Here is a 22,500-nt window from a genome sequence, read left to right as displayed (position 1 = left end):
GGAGACATTGACAGAGACAGAGACAGAGAGGCAAACAGACAGATAAACAAAACGAACGACAGAGAAACATGACAAAAGAGTTAGAGAGAGAGAGAGAGCGCGAATCAGAAGGGGGGACAGACAGACAGAGACAGACAGAATAGAGACAATAAACCTTTTTAAATAGAAGAATAATACATGCACGCGCAATATTTACTTCGTGACGTAATTCTGTCCTCAAAGTCCATGTTCATCTGTACGGTGACCTCCAAGTGTTCAGTAGTTCTCTTCTTGCGACCTTGCCCTTGCCCTTGCCCTTGACACTGAGTCTCAACGATGATGTCGCAACCATTGTCAAGACAGGGCAATATCTTAAGATTCTTTGTTATAAGCTCAGACACAGCTTCCGTGTCTACGTCACATCCGCTTTTCATCGGGACGTATTGCGTCATGACTGCAGCCGGGGATAACTCCAACACTGAATTACAAACCAGAAAGCAATACGATTAGTCAAATACAAGTAAGTTAGTTAGTTAGTAAGTTGTTACTTTTTGGGTCCAGCGGACCATATAGGCCAAATCAGGACCCCAAATACAAGTAAGGCATGGGATGCTGTTACAAGGATTTTGTTAAGGGTAACACTTTTTTTTCTACAAGTTACATTTGCATTCCCCCCCGGTAGTCATACACGTATCTCGTGGAGACAATACGATTTTGTCGATTTTGTCAATCATATAACCAAGGATTGCGCAATCAAAAATTTCCGTTATCGAACCAGTCGACGTTTTAAAATACAGGAAACAAAATAGTCAGTCAGTCAGAGCTAATATTGTTGGTGTTTCCGTCGAAACATTTTCTTACATTTTTAACTTGAGGAGCTGATATCAACTTTTCTTTGTGGTTGACTCATTAATTCGACAAGTTTGGCGGCGGAACGAAGTACAGGGGTGGATGTTGCAGTGAGTGCTGGGACGGGGCGGCGTGAGAGCATACTGGGAGAAGGAACAAACGTCGGGACAAGCAAGGGAGGATGGAAACAATAAAAGAGAACAAATAAAATTAAAAAAAATTAAAAAATAAAACTTGTCTTTGTGTGTCCAACCTAAAGAAGAACAAAACATTATTTTCAACAACACTTACCTGAGCACGAGGGGAGCCTGAAAGGGGTCGTGCGGTCAGTCTGTCCATTCCACAGGTGACCGGTCATCTCGCCACACCTGTACAAAGGGAACTCTTCGGACGACAGGTAACCAGGAGCACAGGTCAAGTTGCATGTCTTCAGGTACGGGGAGCTCTCTTCCTCACAGGTGAGAAAGGTGCCAGCAGAGCGGATGCTTTCAGAGCAAACTGAAGAAAATAGATTTGCGACTTAGTCGACAGTCGTTTCTACTCTTTTGTCATGTTCTACTGCTATGGCAAAGGAAAAGCAGCATTACAATCAAACATGTTTATAATATTAACTAAATGTGTTTTCTCCAACTTGAGATATTTTACAACTCGGCGAGAGTGTTTCCCATGCAAGCCATTCAAGTAAGTCTCCTTTCTTGTCTAGCACTAATCCAGGTTTAGATAAATAACATCCTTAATGGGTGGTTCAATGCAATTTGAGTCAAATGTCAGAAGTAAATTTATGGATTACTTTTAATTTACATAATAACTGTTTATTAATTAAGCTGTTGATTTGAAAATGTAAGAATTCGATTAAAAAAAGAAAAAGACATGTGAAGAAGAATGCTTCCCGCCTATAAAAGAGAGAGAGAGAGAGAGAGAGAGAGAGAGAGAGAGAGAGAGAGAGAGAGAGAGAGAGAGAGAGAGAGAGAGAGAGAGCAAAAAAAGAAGGGTAGAAGAAAACCGCATGCAACTGAGGTGCATTTAAAAAAACGCCCCCCCCCAAAAAAAAACAACCTGAAAGCTAATTCTGTTTTGTGCGTATTTAAATATTCAAACAAATTGCATGACGTTAAAACCAACCCTACCTGGACACTCCTCCAAGTTGCAAGCAGCTGTTTCATTCGCATCCCCGGAACACATATTTCCGCCGTGCGCAGGGACAGGACTGTCACATGACCGATCACGTGAGCGGGATCCATTTCCACACGTGACAGAACATGGCGCCCAGTCCGACCAGTCGCTCCAACCACCCGGAACTGGCAAACACAACAACAACGTGCACGTAAGCAAAACAAAAATGGACTTCTTCGTACTGTTTGTTAGAATTGGGTGACAGCAGAGTGCTTCTTTATTGAACCCGCGGAGGGGTGTGTGTGTGTGTGGGGGAAGGGGGGGGGGAGTGGGGGTTAAGGGTGGTCGTTGAATAAACTTGTGAAAATGGTTGTTTATTTTAGTGAGGAGACTATTCTTGTCCTGTTCTTGAATCCGATGAAGTCCGTACTTATTCTTTCGTCCCTGAATTTCTGAGTATGGAGATAACGGGCTGATGGCTCCATGTTTTTACCGGAGCCCCATGAACCATGTCAACCAGTGGGAATAACAAAAAGTCACTTTGTGGTCTGTTTTATCTCTTTCTGCATAAATCTGTACATGTTGTACGTCCATTGCTCAAAGAAATAAGGATATCATTTTATGTGAGGTTTTTTTATCAATTACATTCTTAAAAGGACACTTATGGCTTTCAATCTATTCATTTATGAAAAATAACATCCGTACTCAGAACCGGATGTAGTCAGGATGTTGATTTAGAGTATATTTCCAAGCTGAGAGATGGCCTTATCCCACATTACAGCCTACACAGATCTGAGACCGTGAGCAGAACTGAATGTACGGAAAGGACTGTGCATTTCAAGTCAATCGGGATGTAGAATACTCACCAGGGCAGCTGTCCGTGCTGCAAGTGTCCACCTCCAGGGATGACCCATCGCACTGGTCACCTCCAAGCTGGGGAGGAGGGTCGCTGCACTCACGTGTCCGTGTCCTGTTACCCCCTCCACACTCCGCGCTGCACTCTGACCACTGGCTCCATCCGCTCCACTGACCGTTCACTGGACATGAATTATTTGGTACACTTATACAGTGACTTCATTGCCGTGTAAGTTCAGTTCAGTCCCTCAAAGTTGACCACGACGGTCTCATAACATTTAATTTACGAAACAAAAATAAATACAAAAAATGTCTGAGGGAAAGACAATCCTCACAAAAAATGTTACCCCCTCCAAACAAAGTTGTGACAAAAAATACTCCCCAAAATGCAGATATATGGACACTTCGTCAATCTCTGCCCACCTACTACTTAATCTTTTTTCGGATGGGTCAGCAAAGTGGTCAAAACACTTACCTGCGCATTGGGGCTGTCCACAAGGTTGTGTCTGGGTGAACTCTCCGTTACAGTTGTCGCCGTCGTTCTGCTGAGGCGGGTTGTTGCAGAGTCGTTGGCGTTGTTGTTGTCCTTCACACGGGGCGCTGCAGTTCGACCACGGCTGCCATTCTCCGAATCTGCCATGAACTTTCAGCAGTTCACAGTGTTCTCCAGAAAACTCCTCGGTGCACACGCATGTGTAGTTGTTATCTCCGGGTGCACAGGTGGCACCGTTCTGACACTGATGCAGGTAGCAAGCACCGGGTGGCAGGTGACATGTACGCCCAGTCCACCCGTCCTGACACTGACACAGGTAGCCACCCCGCTGGTCAACACATACCCCGTGACTTGAGCAAGGGGAGGATGCACAGTCGTTCACCGCTGTAAAATGACAAATAATGTGTTACGTTTGTCCATGTGTCTGATGCTATGTTGATTTTCGCCTTGTCTTGTTGAATGGCCGTGATTGTGTCCATATCGTACCATTATAATAATTACAGCAATGTTGTTATATAAATGTATGTATATTATAAAAAAAATTGGTGTGTGTGGGTTTTTTAACTTTTTTTTTTTTTTTTACACATAACAGAGATGTGAATCGTAGCATTTTAACATGTGGAGAGCACACAGATGAATATTATGAGCAGATGGATGTTTGTTATCTTTCAAGAAAGCGTCCCTCAATTATGAAAATTAATATTTTGATTGACAAAAGACAACAAACCAAAACAACAACAAATGGGGTTTTACTTACTTAAACAGTTTGGCTTACCATTTTAGATCCTTCCAGGTTTACACATGGAATGAGACATCCGTCCACTTAGACATATGCAATCAACTAACATCCTGACTGCCTTCTGTTCAGTGTGAGAATAATTTCTTGATAAATTTAATTCACAGATTGCGACTAGTGTCCGTAAACTGTTAAGAAACGTATTGATAACGTGATGCTAAGTCCCACTCTGCAAAGAAAACACCGAGGCTGTAGATGTTTGCTATTACATGTCAAGGCCTGATCCCACGTACAAGTATATCGACAGATCTGAGACCGTGAGCAAAACTGTGTTCATAAGAAGGACTGTGCCTTTCAGACTTACCGTCACAAACACTGGGTGACTGCACAAGCCGAGGGGACACGATCCACGAAAGGACATTGTGTGTTATGTCTCCGTTGCAGTCAGAGGTGTTGCCTTCCACTACATTGGGGGATTCAGTCGCATACAGGCCGCTCACAATGGCTGGATTGACACAAACAAAAACAAATGCAAAATCACCATCCACTCATCCATGCAGCTTGTTAGCCAGCCAGCCATCCGGTAATCCAGCCAACCCACCTTAAATCGAACTGTCCGTTTATATTAAAGTAGTTATGTGGAAAGAGACAGGATCAATGTGCATATATTCTGCGCGAGTAAAAGCTGTTATTTGTATCAGTAGTCATTCTTCATATCATAACTATGATCCTCTCGCTTCAATACACAACTTTAAATGTTGCGTCACAGGCTTGATATGAAATGCTGTTAAAAGTTCGCTTTAAAAACAGTTTTGTAAACGTCCTTTAAAATGTGATCTAGTTTCCTCATGTCCACGTATTTCAGATCCCCAACCACGCTAGTGACTAGCTGTCATAAATGTCACGAGTGAAAATGTATACAAAACCCACCTCTTCCCTCAAGGGTGGTGATTGTAACTTCAGTCGACAGAAGGGTGGTCTGTGATGATTGCGTACTGTTGTGCACAATGACATTGTTGTAACTGACAGTCTTGTTGCCAGTGGTCGGGTTGACTGATACTTCTAGCTTGGACCAGACTCCGGGTTTAGCAGTGACAGCGGCAGTTTTTGCACTATGCACAAAACATTCCACTTTCTAGTTACATGATTGCTGGATTAAAGCTAGTACTTAATCCAACTGCAATATTGTGACATATGGGTTTATTTAGTATTGCAATCTGCAATCAAGCATATGCTTAAATTAGCGGATCATACTGGTGAGCAAAGCACAAATAAACATGATGGCGGACACAACTTGGGACATGTTCATACCAAGAGAAGGGAACAGATACGGCAAAGGATGAAGTCCGAAGAGGATTAAGAATAATGATAAACGCAAAAGAATGCACAGAAGCGGCAGAAAAAAACCTGACTTTTTCGTCGACTAATTCACTAGAATTTGATCAAACTTCAACCTTAGTTAACTTTAGTTAAACTCGGACCAAACTCGGACCAGAGCTTGCCGACCCGAAATCATAGATTTCTGTTTGACATGTACATAAAGATTGCACTTCAAATCTTAGATTTACAGTCAGGGGGGAGAGAGAGAGAGAGAGAGAGAGAGAGAGAGAGAGGAGAGAGAGACAGAGACAGAGAGAGACAGAGAGAGACAGAGAGAGACAGAGAGAGAGAGAGAGAGAGAGAGACAGAGAGAGAGAGAGAGAGACCGAGAGAGGCTGCCAGACATAAACAAAGAGAGATAAAGTGAGTTTCAATATTAAGTTTCAGCTTCACTACCTTTCTTCTCCTTCTGGTATCAAGTCATCATTCGTGCTGAGGTACACCACAAGAGGATTCACGCCGCTGTCGTTAAAGGTGAAGTTTACAGTCAGCATAGTCATGTTGTCCAGGTGGATGAAGCAAGCAAAGTAAAGCGATGCAAGCGGTGCAGTTGCAGATACTGACATAACCTCGTCTTTGGGTAGATGAACATCGGACGCTGAAAATCATCACCACTTTTGAAATTTGGTTCAGAAAATGTGAATGCGTGCAGGCCTCCTCAACATCCTCCTCCTCCTCCTCCTCCTCCTCCTCCTTATAATCATCATCATCATCATCAACATCATCGATTAAAATTGCTGCAACAATGACTTTGGATTTTTGTTTCTTTCGTTCTTTCCTAAGTACTGGAATCAGCTCTTAATCGTACGCACACCATCTTTTAAGACATACATGACTGACGGTATTCGTCATGGTTCTAAAGTCAGGTGGTCATTCTCGTGTTGTAGGTTTTGTCGCAAAACGATAACAGAGTAATACGAAATAGCAATGAAGTAACAGGTTTCTTAGTTATCGCTTTTGCAAAAACGTATTGCCTAACTGCCTAAGCTTAAAACGGGTTTTAAGACTTATAAGGCCTAAAAAAAAAAATAGGTGTGGTTACGGTAACCCGACCTACCCTATTTTTAGGTGCCGATCCTATAACTTTTTATTACATTTGTCAAAAAAAAACAAACAAAAAAAACGAGTGCAAAAAACGCAATGAAAGCGAAAGCGCCCGTGTCGCACACTTATTTCCCTGTCAAGTAGGTTTAATTTGTACACATTAGAAAAACAAGTTAAAAAAAAAAAGGTGATTGCCTACCTACCTACCCTATTTTTTTTGGCTATGTTACCGTAACCACACCTATTTGTTTTTTTGGCCTAATGGACCAAATCGTTTTCCTTGATTATGCTGAGTGCTATTTCGTTAAGTATAGGGTCGAGATTAATATGTCATCACAAATAAGGAATACTTTAAAATAGGCTTGTAGCGGTCTTTTATCGAGTTGATGTTTCCAGGCTGGAATTTCTCCACGTCGCCTACTTCTGCCACTGTCTTTTGCTGGCTGATTAATATTTGATTATTTCATTATTAAAGTAACTGAGAATGTTTAAGCAAACAAAGGTGTATCTCAATTACAACACAGCAAATGTTCCTTGAATTCTTCAAGGTCCAATCCGTCACAAAAAGGACACAAAATATACTGTTTGGTTATAACACCTTTAACAGGGGTGAATGGGAGTGCAATGGGAGTGGCATTTTTGTCAGACACTGACGCTGTCCATTGGATAAACTTACGGAGACACTGCTTGATTTCGGATGCTCCTCCGTTGGTCCAAGTGCTGGGAGGGCAAAGGTCACAGGTCGTGGCCCCGTCACGTGACTGAAACTGTCCTGGGGGACAAGTCTGGCATGGGGCAAAACCCCGTGGAGAAAAGTTGCCTCCCCTGCACAGCTCTTGACAAAAAAACATGTACATTACATTTTTAAATGCGTATAAATGGTGTTTTTTTCTGTTTTTCCTAAACTTTGGCTAACTTAAATATTGCCTATAAGTTGATCAACTATGTCCGATGGTGTGTTGGTGTATATCTCTGACAGAGATAGACAGACAACTGACCATATTTTCTCATTAAAACAAATGCCAGTGGGCAAAGTAAACTATCAGAATGTCGATGTTTTACATGTGACCAAGCGGGGTTGTCTTATCCCATGTGAAATCCCGGGCAGACCTAATATGGTGAGCAGAGAAGGAGTCATGTGTCGTTTGGGATGTTACCTTCACAGTCCTGGTTGGAAGCACTGCCCGCGGTAGGAGTGGACCATCCAGCAGGGCAGCGGTTGCATGACGTGGCGTTGTCCACCTCAGAGAAACTGCCCACCTCACATTGCAGGCACCGACCGGCGTCGGACAGGTAAAAGCCTTTGGAGCAACCCACTGTACAAAAACAGCGTACAATAAATATTCCATAGCCTGATTATAGTACGGTTTGCGTAGTTTATATTTGTCCAAGCAATAGGAACAAGTGAATATCATGTCCAAGCATTTATAATGCATTTTTTATCAGTGGTGAAAACGTGATCAATCATAGGCAAGCATTCCTGATAAGATTTATCAGAGGGTTTTTGTGTTTTGGGTCAGCTACTTGATCGAAAAGCCTTCGAAAATGAGTGTGCATTTGACTTTAAACAATAATAATGCGAAGTGTGTGTTTTACTTTTGAAGTTGAAGATTCTCCGTACTACATTATACTTCTAAAACCACCCAAGTAAAATATAACTATATTAGACTTCTAATAAACCGTTCGATCGACTCGAACCGTTTTCCCGCAACAGCAGCTGCGAATCCCAAGCACTTTTGAAGTTTGTCGTTTTCATACTTCAGGGGCTATTCTTGAGTGCGCTTACAAAAAAAGCCTACTGACGGCGTATCTGCAAGGCATGCGCCGCTGATTTGAAAGCCAAGGGCGGGTACGCATGAATGGTGACGTCAAACGACAGACCTCAATATACTAACAAATATAATTACAAATAGTCCTGGTCAAATTCCCCTGGAAACAGTTCTGTTAACCATTCCAGATCTGCCCTGGCTTTACTGCTTCCTCTGCAGGGGCTTAATTGTTCTGATGAATTGATTCTGCAGACTGACAATAGTAGCTTTCAAGAAATTCGTTCATCAAAGGACTGTCACTCTTCACAGAAAGGATCCAAGCTGTTAGATTTTGGTATGTGTTCACGACCCCATGTAAAAGCCAAGCCCCTAGCCAAATCTCAGATGGTAAGTTGATCCGTTTAGGGCAATACCTTTAAGGTGGCTAATAAAATTACGCCTGAAAATTTACCGCAGGATAACTTCTTGCTTGTGGCGTCTTCGACAAAACCTGTTCCAACAGGACATTCGGCGGCCGTTTTGGGAAAGCCAACGGTGTATTCGTGAGCGGTCAGCGAGCCAATGTCCAGCTGCCCACCGCTGGCGTCAGTCTTCAACTTGTCGTACACTTGTTTTTTGATCGTCTCAAATTCCTGCAAAACAGACGAAATGTATTCACAGTTTTCATTTAAGCTACTGTGATTTGTTTGTTTATTTTTTTGTTTATCTGTTTATTGAAAACACTCAGTTACGCACAGTTGGCCAATGACATTACAACAAATCGGAATTTACAGACACATCCCCTCGGCCACATTCTTGTAATATTTCAAATGTGGGTGCACCTCATTACTTTAATTGACATGCAGAATTCTCCCTCGGAATTTTACAGTACCCTCATTTGTTTAATCCTCTCACAATACTGACAATAAGGTCATTACAAATCTGTGGACAAATAATTTTTCAAAGTAAGTAACTGAATACTTACGTCATATTGCTCACTGCTTGTCCTGTTTTCCTCATCATAGTCGACGACAATCTCGAAGGAGACCCGTATGTAGTGGGATGGGGTGTTTCGACGAAACCTGGGATGCTTCCGCAAGTCCCTCTTTTGACGTCTGGTAACTTCTCCACAAATCACCTGTAAAACCACAGTTATCACTGAGAGAATGATAGATTATGCAAACCATGCTAAGTGTTTTGGCGAGGTATGGTGCTTTTTGGGGGAAAAGTCAGCAGCTAAAACACAACCAACCAATTTAGACAGAAATTATGAAGCCTAAAGATCATACCGATCAATGATTATACAATAAAAAAGTAAGGTGAGTTGAGAGATCGGAGTAACTACTTTCATAGGTGGAGATTAAGCCAATTAATACCTATGAAAGTCACATTTTTCAATTGCTTCGTGCGTCTTTGTTTCTTGACCAGTACTCTTGATTTTGGTACAGTTGTGTTCCTAAGACTCTGCACTGTCCTTTGACATAAGGCTCACTGTGTATAACTGCATCAAGCACGTGATAACCGCTAATGAATAAAGTAATTAGTTTTTTCCGATTAAGGTACATATAGCGACTAATTGGAACCTGGCAGTGAGGATAGTATCACCGCAACAGTTGGTCTTCTTCCTTATGTACCCGTCTACGTATGTTCGGTTTTGATTATCTGCTATAGGAAGTAGATATCGACAAAATATTAATTATGGCGGCCATTTGCATTTCATATTTTTTTTAAATATGTGCATTCCCTTGGAAATAATTAAAACCAAACATACGTAGACGAGTTCATAAGGATGAAGACCAACTGTTGCGGTGATACTATCCTCACTGCCAGTTTCCAATTAGTCGCTGTATGTACCTTAATCGGAAACAAATGATGACTTTATTCATTAGCGGTTATCACGTGCTTGATCCAGTTATACACAGTGAGCCTGATGTCAAAGGACAGTGCAGAGTCTTAGGAACACAACTGTACCAAAATCAAGAGTACTGGTCAAGAAACAAAGATGCACAAAGCAATTGAAAACTGTGACTTTCGTAGGTATTAATTGACTTAATCTCTACCTTCATTCTTGGGCGTTGCTTGAATCCAAGGTAATTTCACCTTGTTATAAAAAAGATCGTTGGATAAACTAAAGATCTAACTTGCTTATGTCGTTACACACACTATATATGAAGTGTCAGCTTGATGTGATTATCTATTTCTTTCAGAAACAATGCTAATCGGATCTCGTAATGAACTCTGACGCTTCGTTCGCGTGTTCCGTAAATTATCTATTCGACTCACAGCGTTTAATGCTAAGTCGAGTCGACTACATCATGCATAAATCAAATGAAACTTAGGCTGCATTTATTTACTCATTTGAACCTGAATTCGATTTGTTTATATACTTTAATGTGAATGCTGTAAAACTGATTCCTTGGAATTTCAAATGTTGCAACTGACTCTTCAAATATTTGACTGTACCTGAACGTTCTGCGCAGTGCAAGACGGTGTCTGCGAGCATGCTCCTCCCCACTCCGAGCTGAGGATGCGGTCGATGAAATTCTGTTTCAGTTCTTCTGTGGCCTCGCTGCAGGAATTAGTGTAGTAGTAAAGGTCTGGAAGAACCCGGATCCGACCAGGAACTTGTCGTTCTGATGGGGACAAATATAACGATCACAGACTTGGTTCAAAGATTTCTTCCTTCTCGTGTACACGATCGTGTAAATCCACCATGGATATGTTCAGGTATTTACATTGGACTAAACAAGTAACATGCTTATGAAAACTTGTTACTAATTTTACAAAACAAGTCGCGAAATTACTACATTTAGTCAAGCTGTCGAACTCACGGAATGAAACAGAGCGCACTGCATTTTTTCACCAAGACAATACAGCTTCGTCAATTCCCGCGACAAGGAAATCGCTCACTTTTCACGTGCAAAACGAAGTGAAATTGACAAACCAGTTTTGCGCGGTAGTGTCTATTGCGCTAAGCAGGAAAGCACGCTTTTCTGTATTCTTTTTAACTTTCTAATCTTGTTTTTTTTTATCCAAACATAACATATCTATATGATATTGGAATCAGGAAACAATAGAGAATAAGATGAAATCATTTTTGGATCGATTACTGAAATTTAAATTTTAATTAGCATTTTGAGACTGTAATCACCAAAACTTATTAATTAGATTTTAAGCTTCGAAGCTGAAATTCAATCTAATAGTCCGGGCTTCAGCGAAGATTGCTTGGCTAAAATTTTAATCAATTTGATCGAAAAATGAGGGTGTGACAGTGCGGCCTCAACTTTCACAAAAAGCCGGATATGACGTCATCAAAGAAATGTATCAAATACATTAAAAACATGTCTGGGGATATTATACTCAGGAACCCTCATGTAAAGTTTCATAAAGATCGGTCCAGTAGTTTTCTCTGAATCGCTCTACACATATATACAGAGACACAGACACAGAGACACAGACACAGACACACACACACACACACACACACACGTACACACACACACACACACACACACACACACACACACACACACATACACCATGAACCTCGTTTCGATTCCCCATCTATGTTAAAACATTTGGTCAAAACTTGACTAAATGTAAAAAGGACAAATTAAATATATGTGTGCACACAAATTAGAGATGCTTGCATTGGGGTTGCTTCCGTTTGCTTATGCTCTTTCTAGTCACGGGATAATTGTAACCAGTAACATTTCTATCAACAAGCACACAAAAAGCTTGCGACAAGTACAAAACACAAAGCGTTGAAATAACACTTCTTACCAGTACAGTTGGGCACAGCTTCAGGAAACCAAATTCCTCTGTCATTCGGGCATGCAAATCGTCCACTGGAACTTGCTGGAACGTCCCAGTTCTCCTGACAGGACATGAGGCACTCCTTGCCAAAGTTACCAGTGTAACAAGCAAGAGCCCCATTTGCTGGGGCTGTGAGGTCTTTACAGCGAGTTTCTGTCAGTATACACACACACGAAAGAGAAAATACGATGAAATAAAAGCCATTGTTTGTATTTCGGTTTGGACAGTAGTAACATGTCAAGAAGTCTGCAAAATATTCGTTAAACCAATTGACAAATGCAAACTTTTTCTTCAGATTTGTAAATATGCTTTTATCGATTTCAAACACATTGACATACAAAGCAACAGCAAACTCTCACGGCAAAATCTTAGTAGCTCGTCCAGGATTGAGTTAAACATTTTCAGAAAATCAGTCCGCACAAATTAACCAATTATTATTTAAATATTTCAATTCCAATGGCTAGAAAAAGTTTTAACTTATCACACGTCTTGTTTTACTCTTGTGAGATTATTGTATTCCACCACTGCACATCAGTGCACTGTAGCTTATGCAAAAAGCAACAACAGAAAATTGCAAAAGACGCCGCCCACAGCCCCCCCCCCCCCCCCCCCCCCAACCATAATAAAAGTACAAATTGGAAGTAAAAATACAAATGTGAACGAACCTATACATTCTGGTTTCCCCGTTTCCACATCCCATTCCCAAGACATCGTTGGAGGAAAGGAATTGTCTGCGCGTTCACAGGCAATGCTGCCCGCTCCGGTGAGTGGAAAACCATGGGTACATGACAGCGTGCACGCTGTCCCGTGCACGTAGCCATCCCGACAGGCGTAGAGCATGAAGTTGCCTGAACTGTTCTGGTGAAGATTAGGAGCTCCGCACGAGAGTGCTAACGAGAGAAAAAGCAATCCATCATCCAGTAAAAAGGTGTACCATAAATGCAGCACCCAAACAGACCCAGTGTACAGGTCAATATCTAAATTGTTTTAACCGCAAAACTATGCTCAACAGAGTGTTGAAAAAACCTAAACCCTGATACCCGCCCCTCCACACACACACACACACACACACACACACACACACACACACTCACACTCACACTCACATACAAACACACACAATCCAATCATATGGAGAAAAAAAACTTGCACACAACTCACTAGAAACGGTGACAGTGAAGTGGCAGCTCGCTTTGTTGCTGTTGATGTCCACGGCTGTGTATGTCACAGGGCTCACACCGAGGTTGAATTGAGAACCTATTCAGAGACAACAAGTCGCGTAAGGCGAAAATACAATATTTAGTCAAGTAGCTGCCATTTTTCAGCAAGACCGTATACTCGTAGCATCGTCAGTCCACCGCTCATGGCAAAGGCAGTGAAATTGACAAGAAGAGCGGGGTAGTAGTTGCGCTAAGAAGGATAGCACGCTTTTCTGTACCTCTCTTTGTTTTAACTTTCTGAGCGTGTTTTTAATCCAAACATATCATATCTATATGTTTATGGAATCAGGAACCGACAAGGAATAAGATGAAAGTGTTTTTAAATTGATTTGGACAATTTAATTTTGATAATAATTTTTATATATTTAATTTTCAGAGCTTGTTTTTAATCCGAATATAACATATTTATATGTTTTTGGAATCAGCAAATGATGGAGAATAAGATAAACGTAAATTTGGATCGTTTTATAAATTTTTATTTTTTTTTACAATTTTCCGATTTTTAATGACCAAAGTCATTAATTAATTTTTAAGCCACCAAGCTGAAATGCAATACCGAACCCCGGGCTTCGTCGAAGAATACTTGACCAAAATTTGAACCAATTTGGTTGAAAAATGAGGGCGTGACAGTGCCGCCTCAACTTTCACGAAAAGCCGGATATGACGTCATCAAAGACATTTATCAAAAAAATGAAAAAAAAAGTTCGGGGATTTCATACCCAGGAACTCTCATGTCAAATTTCATAAAGATCGGTCCAGTAGTTTAGTCTGAATCGCTCTACACACACACACACACACACACACACACACACACACACGCACGCACACACACACGCACGCACGCACATACACCACGACCCTCGTTTCGATTCCCCCTCGATGTTAAAATATTTAGTCAAAACTTGACTAAATATAACAAAAACGTGACATTCGTTTGTCAGCAACAAATCATAGAATAAAGATTTACTGTAATAAGACTAAATCATGAGAAAGACCAGGAGCAGTTTCTTAGAGGAATATTAATCAATCTCAGATAAAACAATGTACTTTGTGTACCTGAGACCGTAAAGTCACGTCTGGAGAAACCAGTCGGTTTAATCAAATAGCACATGCATAAGCATGAGTCAAGAAGATAGAGAGAGAGAGAGAGAGAGAGAGAGAGAGAGAGAGAGAGAGAGAGAGAGAGAGAGAGAGAGAGAGAGAGAGAGAGAGAGAGAGTAGCACAACAGCAACTCCAGTGCGAATCACACAAATCCGAAACCTAACTTAAGGAACTGGATTTTGTTTGAAAATGTACCCAAAACGTTTCTATAGTCTTCATGGTGTCAGATACTTTACTACAAATAACAGTTTTGCATTCAAAAAGTTATAACACCCAGAAATGGCTCCTTATCATAAAACCTTTCAGCGCTGTACAAAAAAAAAGATGTGACACTGAGGAATATAACAATATATTTAACATTTTGCAAGTAAAATAGTAGTCAAAGAAAAGGGGCAATGACTGTAGTTTGGAAAGAAAGGGTAATTGGAAATAAAAAACGCTGGCGCTGGACCCGAGTACTCTTCAGATTGGCTCGCTCCCCCCGTATGAAAGTTTTTGTCTTGTGCACGTGGATTTAAAAAAAAAATTATTTATTTTACACAATTAAAAAAATTATTAGAGTAAAATAAAACATTAGGAAGTTCATAATAAACAATAGTAAACAAGAATTTAAAAATAAAAAAAAATATAAAAAAAAACAGACCACCCATGCCGGGAATCGAACCAGGATCACTTTGGCCATAGGTGGACGTGCTTTCGTCTTGTGCACGTGGATTTATAAACAAAAAAACAAAAAAAAAAATTATTTATTTTACACAATTAAAAAAATTATTAGAGTAAAATAAAACATTAAAATGTTCATAAGGCCTAAAAAAAAAATAGGTGTGGTTACGGTAACCCGACCTACCCTATTTTTTGGGGCCGACCCTATAACTTTTTATTACATTTGTCACAAAAATACCAAAAAAACCAAGTAAACGAGTGCAGAAAACGCAATGAAAGCGAAAGCGCCCGAGTCGCACACTTATTTCCCTGTCAAGTAGGTTTAATTTGTACACATTAGAAAAAAAAGTTAAAAAAAAGAAAAAGTGATTGCCTACCTTCCTACCCTATTTTTTTTGGCTATGTTACCGTAACCACACCTATTATTTTTTTTGGCCTAATAAACAATAGTAAACAAGAATTAAAAAAAAAAACCACCTTTTTTTATTTATTTTACACAATTAAAAAAATTATTAGAGTGAAATAAAACATTAAAACGTTCATAATAAACAATAGTAAACAAGAATTTAAAAAAAAATAAAAAAAATATAGACCGCCCATGCCGGGAATCGATCCCGGATCACTTTGGCCATAGGCGGACGTGATTCGCACCAGCTAGCTGGCTGTTCCATTAGCTGCACGGCAGTTGTACTCCCACCGCCAAACCTCCCCCCGTTAAGAGTCGTTTTTGTGGAATATTTCGCATTTAGGTCCCAGGTAACATTATGAAGTTTTAATACGATCAATCGGACCTATTATCAAGTTAGTGTATCAACTTTTGAACGAACTGCGCCCAGTAGTTTCCCAGCAATAAGCTGTTAAGTCGAGACGAACAGACAGACAGACAGACAGACAGACAGACACACAATTAAAGTCTGCAGGATCCTAGTACTGCGTACTCGGGGACAAACATTAAGATTGTCTGTGTTCTGTTCGGCACTGAAAGCGTTCGAGACTTCCTGTATTAGGGAACAAAATGTGCAGTCAAATAGTGTGCTGAATTAACATACTGCACCTGGTTGAATGTTGGACGAAAGTGTCACATTCTCTCCCGTGTTGTCCGCAACTGTTGGAGTTACCCAGTCAACGAATGTTGGTTCTCCTAGTCGAGCAGCGTACACTTCAATGTTATCCACACAGCCATCAGGAAACACAGGTGGTGTGTTATCTGAAAAGAATAAAGGGTCTAACTTTATGTTAGATCTTTAAAGGGTATTGTGTGAGGTAAATTGAGAGAAAAAAAGAATAATCACAGAACAAGATAGAATCAGCAGCTGCATCTTGATAATAAGATAATTAATTCAATAATTATTAGATAATACTTTTAAAAGGCAAACATAAAATTTTTTTTATTTGTGTTCACTTTCTCACTGATGGTTTAAGTAAATACGTCTATGTTTAGTATCTCTAGACTCTTAAAGGCACAGTCAACCTCCCGTAAACCTTCACAGACGCTGTCAGGCTTTTACACACAGTACAAACCTTCTTTCATTTAAACACTCACCGCCTGAGAACATCCTAGGTGCCTTCCGTAAAGAGCGAGCAATTTTCAAAGAATTTATTTTTGCGTGGTTTATCTTACCCCTGAACCATCGTGAACCCGTGTGATCCAGTTTCCTTTTTCTCATAATTTAGTCGTCAGTTTGTGATTTCAATGCGACTCGCTGTAAGCTTATCTGCAATAGCACGTTATTGTGTACCTCTGAATCTAAAACGCAACAAACGGCTGCAAGTCACACGAACTAGAGCGGTGGTGGTTGAACGTTCAGAGGAACTGGCACTATGCAAAACCGTCGTCTGCTACGAGAAAGACGTTTTGCGTGACACGTTTCCGGGCTTTTCTTTTTTCAAACTTTCAAAACTTCGAATTGTACTGATCTTGTCTTGATGAAAAAAGAATTCTTTTATGATTTAAGAATGTTTGTGTAACAAGCTGTCAATTTATTATTTAGATTTTAAAAGTTAGGTCTAGCATCAAAACGAGGCGCCTGATAGTCCGTTCGGATAGTCCACGAAAATAAATTCTTTGAAAATGTCTCACTCTCGACAGAAAGCAGCCAGGATGTTCCCGTTCTGTGAGCGTTCAAATGGAAGTATGCGTGCACTGTATGTAGAGGCTCGGGGAGCTCAGTGATGGTTTACGGGAGGCTTACTGTGCCTTTAATTTAATAATGTCTGTGGGATAAAATGGTTAGCTCTATTGTGCAGTTGTTTCCCTTTGTCCACAAGTACAGTAACATTACGCTATCGTGGCTCCATTTCTAGAATAGTCATGCGCACTGGGATAGTTCGTAGCAGAAAGCTCCCACGTGGTTCCAGAAAAAAAACAGTTGCACCTGTCCTATTGTTTTTGTTAGTTTGTCCGCAATGCAGACCTAGACAAGTATACGTGTGTGTGTGTGTGTGTGTGTGTGTGTGTGTGTGTGTGTGTGTGTGTGTGTGTGTGTGTGTGCGTGCGTGCGTGCGTGCTTGCGTGCGTAGGTGCGTGCGTGCGTGCGTGCGTGCGTGTGTGACTTTCACTTGTGATAAATGGTTCACAAAGAAACGTTCGTGTTTTACGGATGTATATTTTTTTCTCTTTTTTTCAAAGCATTTTGCAAGCTGCAGGCTGAAAGCAGCTTACAGCACATTACCCCTGCAAACTGCAGTTTCGCTCCATGTCGCATCATCACGGCAAATGACGTCAGAAGTGCCAGATACGTCATAGGACGGATGACAGACCAAGGAACAAGAGTCACGGTACGACCAGCCGTTCTTGCATTCATAGCGACCGTGGTCTACTTGGGGAGGCTCGGGACACTGTTTGCCTGCAGCACAAATAATCAAAGGATGGAATAAAATTATGGCTCTTCGGGAAAAGGAACCAAGTCATTTCCTAATAAATTCCAAGGCGTGAACAGTTTGAAAGACAATGCTGCAGAAAGAGAAAGAGAGAGAGAGAGAGAGAGAGAGAGAGAGAGAGACAGACAGACAGACAGACAGACAGACAAACAGACAGAGACAGAGAGAGAGATAGAGAAAGAGATAGAACGAGACTGTGTGAGTGGAGTGTGTATGTGAGTGGGGTGTGTGTGTGTATGTGTCTGTGTGTATGTGTGGGTATGCGAGAGACAGACAGACAATAAAACAGACATAGGGGCCTACGACAGACACATAGAAAGACTCGGTGAACTTTTCCTACTATCATGTACTTATTTACATTTACAGGATTTAAACGAAATGCAAAAAGAAGGATGAACATTCAAATAAACACACACACAAACAAACAAAAACCAAGAAAACAAACAAATACATGATAATGGAAGGGCGCTGGTTCTGTGCGACGCTTAGTTTTCGAGATAGGCGTGACCAGACGAAGAACAGGACGTCACATTCCAAATAAAAATGACTATGTTGCAGGTGGAAGCCGCTGAGATTGCATTTCTTCGGGAGGTTTCCACAAAAAAAGATATTTCACGATTCGCGCGAAACAGTTGAGAAGCAGACGCGTTCTGAGAAACTTTGCATAATGGACTGATAGAGTGTCTTCCCTTTGTTCGTTTCGTGATAACGTTATTTTGTATGATAATGATTCTCTTAAAAAATTAAGTATACAATTTGGTGGTTTAGTGGTAAATGTAGATAGAAATGTGTAATAAAGACAAAGCAAACAAATAAACGTGTTTTTCTTGTGAAAATGCTGCGTTGTGCTGATGTTTGGGTGGCCACGTGATGTAAACAAAGCGAAGTGCGGGACGTACTCAGCTCTGAGCTGTAACACCGGCAAGTTCAAAACACGAGAAACACGATTTCGTTTTGCGAGTCGCCACCGGGGATGTATGTATTTTTCAAATGGTTGTAAAATAAGTCTTGTATTTGTCATCGTTCTCCGGGCCTGTTCTTTTTTTTCGTCACGCCTTAAAAACCGTTATTTCGTTTGAGAGACGCAGCATGAGTAATTAGACTGAAAAGGGCAAGGATAGACACAATGGTTTTTCAAAGCTTAGACTTCCTCATTCCTTTCCAGAAACAGATGTTCTTCACAATTATTGCAAATAATCTTACTTTCACACGAGGGTTCAACGTTGTCCCACGTATCTTCATCCACGCAGGTCAAGGTCGCGTTGCCAAGCAACAGGTAGCCATGGTCACATGTGACTGTGCACTGGGAACCTTGCACATAGCCGTGTGTGCACATGATGTGGCTGTTGGCAGGGGTTATGGGTGGCCGACAACCTTTAGCTATAAACATATAATGCAAATCAGCATGGAATGGTCATGTGCCAACCAATCCCTGAGTCTCCCTGTAAACCTATGTATTTCATGTGTTTTCGTCTTATCAATGAATGTCCACATAATTCTTATCAAAGGTTGAAGTTATGATCTAAAAACAAATAGACAAGAAAGGATACATGTTATTCGAACGTTACAATAACATACCTTTCTCGTTTAATTTATATAATCGTTTACAGGAAGACTTGGTACGTCAAAGCCACATTTCCATTTTAATGTAACATTTTAACGGAAAATAATGTGGTGTTACTGTTATTGTTAGTAATATTGTATCTTTGATTATTTTTTTTGTTTTAATTTAGTTGTTCACTTCTTTAATTGCTGTTTTTGTAACTGTCTGAGTGACTGTTTACAACACACAAGTAATGCGTTCGATAAAATGTCTGTTTATGAATCGGCTGTGTTCGTATGTTGGATCCCTTTTTTGCAAGTGAGTTTCTGGATGAAATCAGATATCTGATTCCAGCCATTAAGGCTGATTTGGATCAATGCTCTAACTTTATCCGCTTGTTTTGCGACTTTCGGTATAAGGCTAGACATAATCGAAATTTAGACTTGATCCCGGGAATGTTTAAATGAAACTGGACATTTTATCGAATGTATTACTGGTTTGTTATAAAATCCAAAAAAATAAAGGAAATAAAAGGTAAAGGTATCCTACCTTCAACGGTGACAACAAAACTGCAGGAAGCAGAATTGTTGGCTGCATCTATTGCGCTGATCTTAATGACGTGGGAACCCACAGCCAGTTTGTCTCCCTTTGGAACATCGCTCTTCAACCTCACTTCTAGTTCGCTGTTGTCCCTGACAACGGGGTCATCCCAGGTCACGGTCACCGGCACAAGCATCGGTCCTGACCTCAGTACTTGGTTTGAAGGGCAACCGTTCGGAAACGTAGGCGCTTGCATGTCTTTCAAAAAGGATAACACAGCTGAAGTTTAGCTTCTGTCACCTTCACTCCTCTGTCTCTGTCTGTCTGTCTGTCGGTCTGTCTGTCGATCTGTCTATCCCCTCTGTCTCTGTCTCTCTCTGTGTCTCTCTGTCTCTGTGTGTGTCTCTCTCTCTCTCTTTCTCTATCTCTCTCTCTCTCTCTCTCTCTCTATCTCTCTTTCTCTCTCTCTCTCTCTAACAGTCGCTATTTGTGTTTGTCTTGTTTGCTTGATTGTTGTTGGTTTGTGTATTTTGTCTCTGTTCGTGTTGATTATTTACTTTTCTAAGATGCTTAACTCTGCACAAACTTGAACAGGCCATAAAAATGTACATTTCGATTCTTTACATTTCGCTTTTTCATGCTCAAGAACTATCTACTTGCTCGAGAAAAAGGACGGAAGAACACACAACGTTCGAAAATGGTGCCTTCTTCGCCCGAAACACCAACATGCCTCATCCACAAGTTCACAGCGACTAGTATAGCTTCTCAATGTAACAGATATATATGAAAACAATTAACTTTATTTGCACCCACAATTATAATGAGAAATGTCTTTCTTTACGGCATCGTTCAGCTGTCCCACATCCCTCCATTCTGTAGGACTGACCTAAACACGGCAAAGCCTGCGTCCATGTTCCGCTTGCTGTGCATCTGATGAACGGGGTTTGCGGATAGAAGCCTGTATTGCAATGGATTGGACACAATCCCCCATATTCTTCGCTGTTGCAAAATGCTTGACCCCCACTTACCTTGTTTGGGGTTCCGCATGATATGCCTACGGATAATGAAACAAAAATGGTATGTATGAAACAGTCAAGGCGCTTTTACAAGAAGAAAAACACACACAAAAGAACGGACACATTGATACAGCTTGTATGTTTTTAAATGTTTTGAGTTGATAACTTGTTAATTGTTCGAAATTTCGTGTCAACACAAACACTATATATAATCCTGAGATAATGACTACCCGACTATTTGCGTCTGAATGATCGAATAGCGTGCGTGACCATTTCTACTTATTAGAGAACAAAATACACTTTGTCTCATGATGACAATGATAATCAATTACTCAATCAATCACTAAATGAATCACTCTCGTCATCTATCAATCATTCACTTTCTCAATCAATGATTCATTAAATCACCCAATCACTCAATCTATCAATATCTCTATCAATCAATGACACTGTCAATCAGTCAGTCAATCAATCAATCAATCAATCATCCAATTAATCAATCAATCAACCAATCAATCAATCAATCAATCATCCAATTAATCAATCAATCAACCAATCAATCAATCAGTCATTAGTCTAACTTTGACAACTTGGAAACTCGTGGCTCCAGCTTCCGTCTCGCTGGCACGTCGTTCGGGAAACTCCGTTTTTGAGTTTGAAACCAGTTTCACAGGTATAGTCACAGACAGAACCGTAGATGTTTTGACTTGGCCGACACATTTTGTAGCCCCCAGTGACATAAGGAGTCTCGGGACACTCAATCACTGTAAGACACGTAAGAACACCATTTACATTATTGATAAACATAGGGGATAATTTCTAATACGCATTCAACTAAAGGTATTACACACTTGACCAAAAGAGTATTGCAACAATTGTTGTATTAAAACATAACAAAGCAAACATTGTTTAAATGCCCGTATCTATTCATTTGTCGTGCCTTTCTGGGCATAAACATTTTAATTAGAAGTGACAGCGGCATGAATGTATTATTTAGTTGGGCAAAAATTAGTTTTTGTAAAAACTGTATAAGAACTATACAGGACATTTGAAAAAGGCAATACGTCATGATCCTTATTATTATTATTAGTAGTAGTAGTAGTAGTGGTAGTAGTAGTAGTAGTAGTAGTGGTAGTGGTAGTAGTAGTAGTAGTAGGTGAAAAGAATCGTTTGGGAATTGTATGGACTCTCTTCTTGCGTGCACACACCTATGATAATAATGTTGCCGCTCTTTTTTCTTCATAAAATTAATAAACAGTTAATACACAAATGATTGTATTGTTGCTTTTCGTCGTTAAATGTCAATTGGTTGTTGATTGTAAAAAACCCACAAACATACGATGCTATACTGTTTACAACCGTGCATGTATATTATAATATTAATAATGAGGATACTTATATGGCTCAAATCCTAGAATAATTCTAAGCGTCTCACAAAATCTATATCCATATCTAATTGTTTCCTGTCCTGGTTTACCCCCCCCCCTCACCCCTCAACCCTTAATCTTCATATCGGGTTATGA

At 40.4% G+C, this 22,500-nt stretch overlaps 1 protein-coding gene across 1 annotated transcript in view; it reads right to left on the bottom strand.

Annotated features, from left to right (window-relative positions):
- The window catches only part of LOC138961729 (uncharacterized), a 40,665-nt gene that overhangs the window by 5,678 nt on the left and 12,487 nt on the right, over window positions 1-22,500 (bottom strand). Inside the window, exons 8-29 of the mRNA XM_070333402.1 lie at window positions 21,559-21,741; window positions 20,848-21,015; window positions 19,971-20,219; window positions 19,082-19,258; window positions 17,671-17,844; window positions 16,053-16,205; window positions 13,175-13,270; window positions 12,679-12,903; window positions 11,981-12,166; window positions 10,661-10,830; window positions 9,183-9,335; window positions 8,670-8,850; window positions 7,607-7,765; window positions 7,126-7,284; window positions 5,802-6,003; window positions 4,956-5,137; window positions 4,390-4,530; window positions 3,272-3,673; window positions 2,808-2,978; window positions 1,956-2,126; window positions 1,120-1,326; window positions 197-457 (exon numbers count right to left, since the gene is read on the bottom strand). Coding sequence (XP_070189503.1) covers window positions 197-457; window positions 1,120-1,326; window positions 1,956-2,126; window positions 2,808-2,978; window positions 3,272-3,673; window positions 4,390-4,530; window positions 4,956-5,137; window positions 5,802-6,003; window positions 7,126-7,284; window positions 7,607-7,765; window positions 8,670-8,850; window positions 9,183-9,335; window positions 10,661-10,830; window positions 11,981-12,166; window positions 12,679-12,903; window positions 13,175-13,270; window positions 16,053-16,205; window positions 17,671-17,844; window positions 19,082-19,258; window positions 19,971-20,219; window positions 20,848-21,015; window positions 21,559-21,741 — 4,170 coding nt within the window. The remainder of the gene's footprint in view (window positions 1-196; window positions 458-1,119; window positions 1,327-1,955; window positions 2,127-2,807; window positions 2,979-3,271; window positions 3,674-4,389; window positions 4,531-4,955; window positions 5,138-5,801; window positions 6,004-7,125; window positions 7,285-7,606; window positions 7,766-8,669; window positions 8,851-9,182; window positions 9,336-10,660; window positions 10,831-11,980; window positions 12,167-12,678; window positions 12,904-13,174; window positions 13,271-16,052; window positions 16,206-17,670; window positions 17,845-19,081; window positions 19,259-19,970; window positions 20,220-20,847; window positions 21,016-21,558; window positions 21,742-22,500) is intronic.

Source organism: Littorina saxatilis, linkage group LG3 (genome assembly GCF_037325665.1).
Source record: "Littorina saxatilis isolate snail1 linkage group LG3, US_GU_Lsax_2.0, whole genome shotgun sequence".
NCBI lineage: Eukaryota > Metazoa > Mollusca > Gastropoda > Littorinimorpha > Littorinidae > Littorina > Littorina saxatilis.
The sequence above is the reverse complement of the archived record's forward strand: the minus strand, read 5'-3'. Positions and strand labels throughout refer to the sequence as shown.